Below are 13,578 nucleotides of genomic sequence, written 5' to 3'. Positions count from 1 at the left end.
CTACTTTCAGTAGAAATCTCTAATGCAAGTTTTAAGGATTATTTGTGTTGCAAAGTCTTATGAAGCCATGAAGCAGAGGCCCCCGTAGAGAGATAAGGCATAAAAGTAGAGCTGACAGTTCTTACACTTTCATTCTACACCTGCCAAAGTTAGTTATATACCTCTTGTAGTTCTGCAGAACATTTGTTTCTTCCCCATGCAGCAGGACGTTGCAAGGGTTTTTATGTTAAAAGAATAAACTTATCTTCCGGGCTTGGGCTTCATGCGGTCACGAGCCCTTAAGTCTTCACCAGCAGGAGGCCCCCGGACTTTGCTCCACCCTTCAACCGTGTATGTAAATCAGGGGCAGGCCAGGCAGTCTGTTCAGGGAGATGGTCCCTCAGTGCTGTAAACTCACTAAGGGCTCAGCGAACAGTACAACTTGGAACTATGTCTTCGACTTTGTTATAAGCCAGACAGAAAGATAAAGGTTTCGTCAACAACTCTCCTTTCTCCTTTTCTTGTTTCTGTATGTGGTGCAAGAACTGCTCAATTCAACAGCCTTCAGTGAGGTACTGTGGACTTCTTCATTCTGCTCAAGGTTTCCTGTAGGATCTCACAGCTGTTTCAGGCTGCGGGAAAATGTACTGGAGAAACCACATTAGGTAAGGCTGACTGAGCTGCCAGGGTCTTTCCCTAGCCAAGGATACTTTTCCTTTTAAACGTAGCGGAGTTGTAGGGTTGTGTTCGGGGCTTTTTTCGGTCGGTAATCAGGCCAGGAAGCTGAAAGGAACAAATGAACCTGGAACTGCGGGTGAAGACTAGTATTTTCCTTTAGTTTTTGCCGGCTTTGTGATTGCTGGCAATAGCCGAGTTGGTTTTGATTGGTTGTCATCAGCAAATTTACTGAATCCGTAGCTTTGTAATTGGACGTTTTCTATGTGATAATTCAAATTACTTTTGACATAAAACATTTTAATCTTTACCGATGGTTGATAAAGCTTTGGGAAAGTTCCTCTGCCCCCTCTCTACCCCCATCTTCATTTTGGTGTGTCTCATTAGCACAGATTTATTTCAGCACTTTCTTATGTGTGGGGGTTTTGTTTTGTTTTTTTTTTCGTAGAATTCTTTTCACTGTGGCTCTGGTCTGGCAGGCTGTTCATTTAGGAAAAGGTAAAGAAAATTTCATATTTTCTTCTGCTTTTCCGTGTTTCTCTTCTACGTTTTCCATATGTACTGCTTCATTTCAAGCTACCCTTTTCTTCCATGTTTGCACTTCACGTCTAGGCCATGAAAAAGAAGAACGTGAAGAAGTGAAAAGTCTCAATGCCACAGCACAAAAGCATCAGCCCAAGAACGAAGGGACTATTATAAATGCTCTCAGTGATATGAATCAGAGTTATGAAAGCAGAAAGCAACAGAATTCCAGGGCATCAGTACCTTTCACTGGGATTACAGAGAGTAGGTAACATTATTTATTTACACGATGTCATAAAATACTTTTTAAAATTTTATATCCTAGTAATGCTTTGACTATCTTCCTGGAAGATTTCAGACTGTTATTCTGTCGCCTCTCATTTAAATTATTCCCGTGGCCATTTTGGAAATGATGACTCAAATATAAAGTAGAACTAAAGATCTCTTAACTGCAAAAGGTGGTAATGGAAAAAGGAAGAATACTAGGAATAAAGAACAGATTACTCCCTTGATTTTGCAAATATGTTTGTAAAATTATATAGGATTCTGTTAATTTTAAAGCTTTGCCATATTTCCTAACTGAATTTTTCCCCAAGACTTTGCATTGTCTGAAAGCAACACTACTGACAAATTTTTTAAAAAAATTAAAAATAAAAATAATTTTAGAAACCACACACCTACAGTGTCTCCTGTACATAAAAAATTCTAGACTGATATTCAATCCCAGTAGTTTCAGTGTGACAGAAACCTGCCTCTATCAGATTGAAATACTGCACTTGAGTGTATGGTGGTGCTGCTACAGGACTTGCCAGGCGTTGCTTCTTGACCATCCTGTAATCCCTAGTAGTTTGTTTCTTATCCTTAACTAAACAAACTGAGCTTAACTGAACAAACACGCCTAACAGGCAGATAATTTTATTGTCTCTAGAGACAATAAAGCTAGATATCCTTAAGATCTTTCGGCAACTGGAGAGAACTGAAAAAAACAAGTGAGAAAAAGAGAGGTCCGGGGCACCCGGGGTGCTTGGTAACCTCTATAATACTGTCTTGCAGGTAAAAAACTGAACAGACATTGCTGCCAAAATGGAGGGACCTGTATCCTAGGGGCTTTCTGTGCCTGCTTAAAGCATTTCACTGGCAGATACTGTGAACATGATGAGCGGCAAAGGTAAAAACTAGATTTAAAAAAAAAAAAAAGAGAAAGCAAGCTGCTCTGCATGGTTATTTTCACTCATGAAATTAAGCATCTACCATATGTCTCCCTTGACAGCAACTGCGGCAGCATTGCTCATGGTGCCTGGGTACTGAAGGGCTGTTGGCTGTGTCGGTGTGGCTATGGTAATCTGAACTGTCTCTCAGAAATAATGCACGGTAACTGTGGTAAGGAATGGTGTAAAAACAACTATTTTTATCTTGTGGGTAACAGAAATGGCTTCTGCAAAGGTGGGATAAGGAGGATGCTGTGTGTGCGCAATTCAGACTTCTGCAGCGGCCTCTGCTTCAGAACAAGACAGTAAATAACACTGTTGTTGCCTACATTGTACATCACATAAAACTCTTAACGATATTTATAATCCTGTGCAGCTGGAAACGTTTCCCTATTTTAATTTAAAATTACAGGAATTAAATGTTTTTCTATTCCACAAAACTTGCATGTCTTCCCACTTAACCAGAACAAGTTGTATGGCTAAATGACATACGCTTACACAAAAAGGTCTCTTGGAGGAGGGAGGAACAAACAAACAAAAAACCTGCAGTATAAACTGGTGTGATAGAAGTAGAAAATTGCTACACTAAAGAAACACAAGAACATGCAAGTTTTTAGTTCTTTTTAAGCTCCTTAACAAATGGCAGAATAAGTGGCAGAAAACAAGTCTGAACCTTATTTTGAGATTTGTAGCTCAATTTTCAAAACACTCTTTTAGAGAATCCTAAGACTGCACCCATTTCACAAAATGCGTTGTCAGAGTCCTGATTGGTGTAAAGTAGTTGGATCCAGTCTCCTCAAAAGCACTATATTATAGTCAAGTTACCCTAGCTTGTAGAAATCCCTGTGTTTTTGAAAACAGTGTATCAGCTAGCATAAAACTCCAAGGATTGTCTTACAGGTACTTATTTTCCATGGAGAACTGGCTGTTTTCAATACTGACATGATTAATAGGAGTTTAATATTAAATTTTCTCTCCAGTGGTGTAGTTAGTGTAAAATATGTTTGCCCTTCTACACCTATGATATCTCAATCCCACCCTGTGCTGTAGTGTACTTTTCTTCAGCTGTACCAACATCACCAGTTAACAAAGTAAGAGAACAACAGACTTAAATAGCTCCAAGACTCATTTGCACCCCAAGGAACTACCAGCCTCTTGTTTCCTGACCAGATTCCTATCTAAGTAGCAGTGCATTGAAGCTGTGAGTTGTGAGTTATACCACCAACTTGGAAGTAAATACAAATTTCAAATATTGAGCCTCCTAAGTTCTCAGAGTATGGTCTGCTGTGCAATATGCCCATGAGTCCAAAGAACTGAAATGTAAAATAAAGGTGACATTCCTATCTTTCAACCACAGGTATGCATAGACAAAAACCGACACAAACCAACACACACACACACAAAAAAAAAAGTCGCAAACAAACCCAAACCACACACCCAGGAAACTCCACCTTTGTCTTGATGTCTTTATATTGATCAGTTACATGTGGCACCCAATATTCTGAAGTCTTAAAGGTTGAAGTTTGAATCAGCCCTCTTGTTTCTCATTGTGGCAGCAAAAGACAACAGGCCTTACAATGCTCAGAAAAAAGCTTACTATTGAGCTCAGATTAACAAAGGCAATAAAGGTAGCAGTGGAGAATCATCTGCTCTTCCTCTGAGCAGGGATTCAGTGGCTTTCACATGCATGAGGGGAATGTTTTCTGCTTGTGTTAATAAATTAAGGCACTTGTTAAGGAACCTTTAGGGAAGGGTTAAAAGGCTATGCAGATTTGAGTGCATACCTCTTGTGAAGATCTTTCTTTTGCTTGGTATTTACTTTTGATTATTCTGAGATTAATGCTTGCAAGAGCTGATAAGTGTTATCAGTTGGTCCTCAAACGATCATTGATGGGACATCTATTCGCATCTCTCCCTTGAGAATAGTTTGTTTGATTGGCTTTAACAGCTGATGCCTTTAACTTAAGTACCTGAGAGATGTCAGAAGACTTTAGAAGAATGATGAAAATAGTTTTTATGCATTTTACTGGTTGAGCAGTTGTGTTGGTTTTTCATTTGTGGTTTTTGTTGTTGCTTTGTTTTATTGTGGGTCTGTTTTTTTTTTTTTTTTTTTAGAACTGAAATCAGAAAAGGAGGAAATTACCAGCCTATATTCTAATGGACTAAAATTACAGCAGACAGTGTTTGCACTTGCTTGCCTGCTCATCATCCTCCTTGAGCTCTGCTGCTGACAATTGTGAAGCTAGACAAAAGGATTTATCTCAGGGTTGATGTAACCCTCACCATTCAAGCTTTTGCTTCTGTGAGCTACAGAGGACACTTCTACCTAAACGTTTGATCCGGATGTATTAGTTAATGCTGAATGTTTGGGATATTATAAATTCAGATTATATGAGTGTGAAGTATTTATTATATTATTATTTTATTACTAATATCAATATGATTCTAATGGTTCTTTAGTTCAAAATACTGTTCTTCCAGTGGAAGCAAAAAACCTCCAGTGTTCTATGTCTTAAGTATTGTAAATTATAGTAATTTCCTTTGTACACAGTACAACTATTATAACAAATAAAAATTATTTCATTTCTGAAGGACTTTGGCTTTATTTGGCTTTATTCAAACTTGAAAATTCTTATCTACTATTTGTCATTGTATTGTACTCTGTGACAAAACAGTAGAAGGGCAGGGCAGAATCAAGAGATAAGGAATGTTTAAGGATAAGTATATTTCAAACCCATATAGAGAATAACTCAAAAGTTACATAGTCTTTCAGTTTTTATTATTATTTATTATGGCTAAATAGTACTTATGCATCATCTTAGGCAAGAAGCACATTTCTTAACACATAGCTGATACTTTTTTCCTGTTTTTTTTATTTCACACCCTAGAAACACAAGCTCCTCTATTTTTTTTAAAGTAACCGAAGAGCAACCTCTTTAGACTTTTTCTGTATTAAACCTGTTTTGATTTATGTACCATTTAAATACTCTTTTTTTTTTTTTTAATGTGTAACCGCATTTGTAATGGAAGTTTATAAAACACAATTTTAGGCTTCTCTTTGCAATTTTTTTTTTTTTTAATGTTTCCATGTAGCAATTTCAAAATCCAATTTACAGTTTGGTTGGCTCAAAGGACATAAAATCCCTAACGACTTTACAAAAATCAAAGTATTTAATTTTTAAAATGTCTTGAATAATTTCTTTGGTGCCACAAACCAAGACAACGATCTGGTTATTAAGAGAAGGATGTGTTGCCAAAAAAATTACATAATCTTGGGGCTGCCTTGGAATCTATGACTGACTTGTATAGGGATACATTGTGTAAAACTGTGTATGTGTTAAATACTGCAAAGTATTTAGATAACTTGTTTTCATACTCTAGACTTAAGTGGGAAGAGTAGTTTCTCACTTTTCACATAAGACCAGAAAGAGTCCTTTCTTTATTGTTTCCCCAATCTTTTTCTCATTTCCCACAAAATCATCCATATCCCTATATATGCTGTTTATGCCACAGACTTGGAAAAGGGAGTACCATATTAGGACAGTTAAATACCAAAGAGAGCAGCTGGAGGAAAATGGGCATAGCTTTATTTATCAGATGTTGAAATTGTGGGAATGATGTTGTGAAAACATCTTGCCTCAACATAAAGCATACCTGAAAAGTTTGTAGACAATAGTCTGTCATGTGCCAAAAACAAGCTTTACATTTTGAAGCAAAGCAGTGAAATCTCTGGAAATTACATAGTACCACAAAAATACATCTGAATTAATACTTATTTTTTATCCCTACAGAAAACATACAGAGCCATAAAAGACTGCAATTAACAAAAGGAAAGAGTGGTCTAGCAGATTTTGCAACAGAAGAGCTATTTCTTTTGCAGCAACACCCACAGCAGATGTAATCAGGAGAAACTGATCTGAAATAGCTCCTTATGTTAGATGAGCCAGTGTGCCTGTGAGAGTCACTCTGATGAAGCTATACATTATTGGGTTGTATGACTTGAAGAAATGGAGCAATTGAAAAGCCTAGCAAAACAACATTTTCCTACTGCACCAAATCATCCAAAATAGCAGTTCAAGGCATCTCATTAGAAGCACTAAGGTACAGTTCCTACAGTTTCAAAGAACCGCAAGGGGAACTTAGTGATTCTAATTAATGTCAGTGTAAATCACTACTCGCCCTGAATACTAGGATCTGAACACTTTCTCCCATGTACCTGGAAGAAGTCATGAATGGTTTTTGTTTGTCTGTTTTTAAGATAACAGTTGATTATATTAAGCCATTGAATTCCGTGTTGCCGGAAAATCTGAAAATTATTACTTCAGGACTGTATTACATCTACTGTACCATATATGGCAAAAGTGGAGCACAGAGCATTGTCTTTGCATGAGTCTGAAGCAAAGGCAGCCACAGAACCTGATTTTGAGGAGAAACAGGTATCTCCTTACATTAGAAAAGAGGAAAGAAAGGAAAGAAAAAAATCAGGAATTGTCCCATGCATAGTCACATTTGCAAATAAAAAACTAAGAAGGAAGAAACACACAAATACAATCTTTGCTTAGGTTAAAACTGTCTCCACTTTTATCTGTCTCCAGCTGTTTGCAAGAATAGCTAAAAGAAAGCACTATTTTTCTCCCTTGCTACCATGTAGGCCTGGCCAACCTTCTAACACTGCAATTACAGGCACTTTGGTAAGGTTTGTTTATAGCAAACAGTGATGCTTGTTCTCCAGCCTCATGCTAACTCCGGACCACTCCATCAAACATGGCATGTCCCAGGAAAATAGACATCTGTTGCCAGAAGTTCATGCATGTGCCCTCTCTGTATGCAGCCAAATTTGGACGGGGGAAGGCACTTCAAGAGAAATATTTATCAAATGCCTCACAGGTCCCAGAGCTGTTAGACTTTTCACTCCTTGCAGCTGACTCCAAAACTAAACAAATGGTGCAGCCCATGACTGGCCTACACAGCTTCACCCTTCAATTGTTCCAGCCTCCATCACTCCTCAGGGAATGACACTGATAAGAACTCCAGACCAGATGAGCAGCTTGGTGGCAGAGGCTGTCTCCTCTGCAGACAAGAGCCTCCAGATCTGGAGCACCGCAGCCTGGCATGGGTCTGTAGAGGTATACTGGTATCTGTCCTTAAGGTGCTGCCCATTTAAAGAAAGAGATTTCTTTTGCATAAAGGCTGTCTAGTGCCCCAGTTTCCTCATAAATCTTTGCAGGCACCAGATGCTGAGAAAGTGTCACTCATTCAGGCTCCTTGAGTATCTGATGGTGATCTTTCAAGGTAACTTTTTTCCTAGAAGAGAAAGATTAATTTCTGTTGTCCCTGAGAAGCGTTAATGGTGCCCATATGTGTCAATAGCCTTCCTTCACCTATAACTGAAAACGGTCTTTTTTTCCAGCTAGCCAACACAGGATCAAAAATAATTTCCCATATTTGCGTATCCAGAGTTAGTTCTTTTGATTGGCATATTTAAGATTGCTAAAGTCTACCCCACACATTCCATTATTTGTCTTTCATTGACTCTTACAGTTTGTCAGCAGACTATGTGTCTGGATCGTTTCTCCCACCACTTTCATCAACCTGAGCAGCTTTAGATTTTGTCTTGCATTTGTTGGAAGGGTGATACAGTACAGCAGGCTGGCTCACGTAGTGAGCAACCCAGTGAATTGCAAGTTATAGGTGTATGTCTTATGTAGACCTAGTCAGTCACCCTGCAGTAATTGCTTGTAGTTCACTGACTGTCTCACATCTTTACAACAGTCAGGTAGGAGCATGGGAGATATAACGATAACTGAGCAGCTGTATACTTGTGCTCTGCAAAATTACCCAAGTGTCATGAGTACTCCTTTATTACAAAGTTCATTCTTGGTCAGAGAAGACATTAAAACCTGTAATTCCCTCCACATTTGGTTGATTGACCTTGCCTTTGGCTGATGCTGCTATGAGGGTGCCTCTTGATAAGAACATGGAGCTGCTCTGTGCCACTGGAATAAAACAAGATGCCTTATGCCTGTTAGACTTAGCATTTGTCTTCAAGTACATGCTGGCACAGTAATAGCTTTCATTATCAGCTGCAACCCAACCAGGTCTTTACAAAACTACTGTTTATAAACCAGCCTGTGAGACTTCAGATACTATTTATATGATAATACCCAGATTAAATGCTTGGAATGTCCTACCAGGACACCACCAGAAGCACTAGTAGAGGCTCAAAAGCAAAAGCCAGAAAGGCATTGGCATTGTAGTCCCACTAGTTAGAGAATGCACATTGTCCTGGCTGAGCCTCTTGACATTTTGCCTCATGGACACAGTTCTCTTTTTCTGCTAGCCAAGGCAGCATACCTGGTCACTTTTCACCAGGCTGAAAGATTTGTGAGCAGAAATAGCTATGCAACCTATGACACCCCTGGTCACAAGACTCAGACTGGCAGGACTGTGGGAGGTGTTTTCAATACATCCATACAGTGTTTTTTGTCATTAGCACAACAGTGCTGAACATTAACTTCCTTTACAAGCACAGGATACTATATCCTGCACGTCTTACCAGCTGCATGTTTTTTACCACGTTTTTTTCAATATGATCCTTTTATCTGCCCACTAAACAGAAAGTTTCATATGACTCACCCTCCTCACCATGCATTTCAGGTTTTAGTTAAGAGGAAAACTCATATATAGACCAAAGAAGCAGACAGTTCTGGCTCCTAAAGTGACAGAAACTGTCTAATTAAATTTTAGATTTCAAAGGTATGTGAGGAAAGCTGTGTTTCCTGTTTTCTTACTGACAACATTACATCTTTCCAAAAAGTACAGAAAGGAGTACAATGAAAAAAATAATTAAAGTTTAAGAAGTGGTACAGATTTGGAAAAGGCAGTCTTTGCAAGAGCATTTTAAACAGAACAAGCAGAAAGTCAGGTTCCAAAAGAATAGGTGTCAAAGATCCTTCCCACCTGACTTTGCACATGAACTTTCTGAAGACTGTTTCTTGGGCCATTAAGTTAAAAAAAAAAAAAAAAAAAAAAAAAAAAAAGAAGGAAGATTAAGAGACTTGTCAAGTTCCATGCTTTACATATCCGCCTTGTCCTTTCAGTCACAACATTGTTTTCCCTCACCTCAAACATGTGTAACGCAACACCAGTAACAAAGCTGCTTCTATACCAGGAGGAAATCCAGGCTGGAAAACAAAGCGTCAGTAAACATTGTCTTTAGCTTTGAAAGTAGATTATGAAAGCCATTGATGCTGAAAATAAATTGAGTTCCTGTCTGTTATGCTGGTGTTGGTTTGCTAAATTAAATCAGTGATATCTATGCAAGTTGGTAAAATGGCTGGAAACTTCCTATTGCTTTTAACATGGGTCTTTAGAGGAAACATAAAATACTGGAGTGTGCTCTCTCCTCTGTGTCTCTCCCTTCTCTGTGCTCTTCACAGAGGCTCTACGTCTGATCTGTCTGTGTGGACATGTGAGTACCAACTTGGTGGTGAAAAAAAAAAGACTTGTACAGAAGTGCTGTGCAGTACAACATCTCCAGCAGTGCAATAACATGCAACAACAGTCAATTCAGTACCTTCCAATGCTGTGTTCTCCTTTTATCTGAGCACATCTTCTTAGTGATATGCCTGTCATGAATGACACTAACCAAAACCAACTGCAGAAGTTCAGCAGTAAGACATCAGTACTAAAATATGCATATGCCAGTCTCCATTCCAACAGCTATAACAGAGAATCCTCTGTAAAATAAATAGCAGGTAAAATAAAGTAGCAAATGAAAATTTCAGCTACAATGTGTATGCCCATTCATGCAGCTATCTCAAGTAGTCTGAAGTGATAAAAAGATCATGAAGGCATATATCTATTGTCCCCTTTGTACTAGTAGTAAGCATAGCTATGTTGTCAGCCAGGTCTGCTCACTTATCCATCCAAAATTTTATTTTCTGATTTTGTTGGCCTAGTTAGACCATTTTTACTGACACAGGGATGTTGCAGAGCCACACAGCAAGGTGAAAGGGAGCCCACAGATAACAAAAACTTGTTACATAACCACTGCTTTAAACCTAATAGGTTGATTCGTTAGAAAGATAACACGTACTACTTTCAAAAGAAAACAGCCACCTAGAATGCAGAGACAACAGAAAGAACTATGGGCTGAAAATCTGCACATGAATTCCCATTACAGTGCAACAACCCCCAACAATGAGAGAAAAGTATAATTTTGTATTGACAGTAGTGAAACACACTGTAATGGAATTTTATGTGCCATATTCACAAGGAGATAAAAATGCTGTTCATTACCAGTGTTAAAAATTAGATTCATCTAGTATTTGCAGAAAGGCTGCTTATTGAAAGTCTATCAAGCCAATGAACTGGCGCTGTTGCATGCACATCGATGTGTGCAAGTAAGTGTTCACTGAATTAAGGAAATGCTGCAGCAGACTTTGATGCTGCAGTCACTGAAGGTGCTACAAGTGAGTAAAGAGAAAGCCCAAAGAAATGGAGTGAAGAAGATGAAACATTATTAGCAATCTGCATACTGATTCATTGCACAGTAACATTAAAGCCATGAACATGAACTGCAATCAATGTCATTGCGTTAGAGCATAACTATATTACTAGTTGAGTGCCTACAAGCCCTGATCAAGATTGAGACTTTGCTGTGCTAGGCACTGTACAAGTGCATAGGAAGAATGAACTGCCTTCAGCAACTGACAAAAATTGATGGATTATTTTCTGAGAGTTAATATAGTATCTGTCACCACAGAGTATGGCTCTGTACTCCAAGGCAAAACCTTTAGTGTGAACACACTCCTACTTCAGTCATGTTTTGCACTGCTCCTAGGTGACAACACCACCATGGGCGCCACTCTCCAGGAGATGGCATCATTAGAAGTTATTAACGCTGACTCTTAACTTTGCAGTCAGACATAAGTGTGAGACTGAGTGTAGCACTAATGAACAACTTCCTGAGCCTCACATTACTGGTAAAACCTAACATACCCAAAGCAAACCACAGCAAGTTATTTGAATGCAAACTGTGATGTTTTTGAAAAGTAATTTTCAGAAGATGAAGCTGCTATTATCTGCTACCTTGTCCACAAACCATGTATCTCTCTGTATATACTAAGGGTGGGTATACTGTCAGCACTTAGCAAAGACAGTTTCTACATTTACTGTAAAATCGTTAAGAGACAGATTTTCCTAGAAAATTAAGAAAAGGGAAATCTGAGGCTGGTAAAAGAAGCATACAACTAGATAAGCATACAATTAGATAAACTTTATCATATTCTTCTCATGTTAGATCAAATTTGCGGTAGGAAAATAAGCATGATCTGACCTACTGCAGGGATGAGGAGTGATTCTGGTATCATTCTGTGAAGACTTAGGGAAAGTGAAATAATTGCCTTTAATCTAACTGTTCTATCAAAGACACTAAGAAACCCACTTGCTCAGTTAAGTGTGTCAGAAAGACAAATTATACCAGACCCATGTGCATGAATTCTGAGGTGTTGAATACTAATTTTAAAGGAGTTTTATCAGATAGCCAGATGAAAAGAAGTCACAAGGACTTGTTACTTTTCAAGAGTATATGCTTCGCCTGGCTGCTGGCAATTAAAGTTTGATGGTGTCTCAAGTTACACTTATAAAATAGGCTTGAAAATACTTGTTTTCAAAAATCATTATTTTGTATAAATATTAAGATCCTGTAACATTTTATACAATGGAGGCAGAAAATAGACTATCATATTTTGATAATATCATTTGGGAATACTATAAATAAGAACACAGTGATAGGATAATTAAATCACTTCACAGAAGTCAGCCTTATAGATTGATGCTAAAGAGGAAAATGTGTCAGTGCATAAAATAGCATTCCCAAGAGATAAATTAGTTATCTACTGCATTTGTTAATCCTTAACACTCTCATTCACTGACTGTGATATTCTGCATATGTGATTATCTTGGCTATAATAAAAATATTTATTTAATAATTCAAAATATATTGAAACAGGTACTGTGGTGTATGCTGCCTGGTTTCCTTTACTGTAGCTTTGTGCTACTGAATACTAGGCAAACTGAAGGGTTTCTTTGACCTTATGAAAAGCTATGGATGAGCAGATCTGCCTGTGATAACATTCTCAGGAACTAAGAGTAAAAAGGGTCTGGTGCTTTAGTTACACTAATGTACCCCAAACCATAAAAACACTAAGATGAGGAGAAATTGTATAGTGCTCTGGGAAGTGAACTGCCTTCTTTAAATGACTTGAGGAAAAGAGTATGCTGGATGCTCATTTTCCATCTTCATACTAAAGTCTTACATCCGTACTGATAGCGCCACATCTGTACTGCCATTAAACAAAAGGCAGTAAAAAACCCAAACACAGGTATACATCCATTCTGCCAAGAGTCTTCTGTGTATTGGTGTAATACTGGCTTGCTACCTATTGTTTCCTGTCAAAATCCACCTGCAAACTCATACACATGCTGCAAATGTTACCTCTTTGTTTTCAAATAGCATAGTCAATTCATCCTCAGCTTCAAAATATAAAACTGGGGTTTGTCCAAAACGCTTCTGGCTGGCACATAGAGCAGGTAAGCACTCATAGATCTGTCAAGGACCCTCCTTCACAGAGCCCACCCCCCACTACAACTTCAGTTTATACTTAGAAGTTCTGAGATCCGATTTCTACCCTTTCTGTAAACAGGCACCAAGAAGAGCTAAAGATAGATGAATTTCAAGAACAATATTAAGATAAGGTAGGCAAAAATCAGCTCTGATAGCAGGTTGATCAAAAAAGAAATTTGGGTGATTTTTCTTTTAAGGGCAGGTCTAAGAAACAATCTAGGAAAGAAAAGCAGGAGAAGTAACATACGTCAAAGCCTGGTAAATACTACTCCCCAACCTTAATCTCACCATCAGAAACATAACAGGAAGGGATTTTTCAGCTATAACTGGTTATTGTGAGAGATGATTTTATGGATTTTGGGCAGGATTTCATTGTGGTTGAAGAATCTATGCTTCTCTGTAGCTTTGGTCCCCTCCTTACACTCCACCAGCACCTGTGATTCAGGCAGGAATAATAACATAGAATCTATGACGTGTAATGGTCTTTAAACATTTTTGCTGATACCTAATTAAATATAGTCCCAAATTTCTCAATTATAACCGGCTGTACAGTGACCACAAGAC

General features: G+C 38.2%; 1 protein-coding gene across 1 annotated transcript; it reads left to right on the top strand.

Moving 5' to 3' along the window:
• The first annotated feature begins 537 nt into the window (after nucleotides 1-537).
• On the top strand, nucleotides 538-4,615 carry LOC128979700 (cryptic protein-like). Its single transcript, XM_054398046.1, has 6 exons — nucleotides 538-644; nucleotides 1,103-1,152; nucleotides 1,267-1,440; nucleotides 2,230-2,344; nucleotides 2,447-2,556; nucleotides 4,500-4,615. The coding sequence occupies exons 1-6, from the start codon at nucleotides 622-624 to the stop codon at nucleotides 4,613-4,615; spliced, it is 588 nt and encodes a 195-aa protein (XP_054254021.1). The 5' UTR covers nucleotides 538-621.
• The last annotated feature ends 8,963 nt before the right edge of the window (nucleotides 4,616-13,578 follow it).

The sequence above is a fragment of the Indicator indicator genome, chromosome Z (assembly GCF_027791375.1).
Source record: "Indicator indicator isolate 239-I01 chromosome Z, UM_Iind_1.1, whole genome shotgun sequence".
NCBI lineage: Eukaryota > Metazoa > Chordata > Aves > Piciformes > Indicatoridae > Indicator > Indicator indicator.
This window is presented reverse-complemented; position numbering and strand designations above follow the sequence as displayed.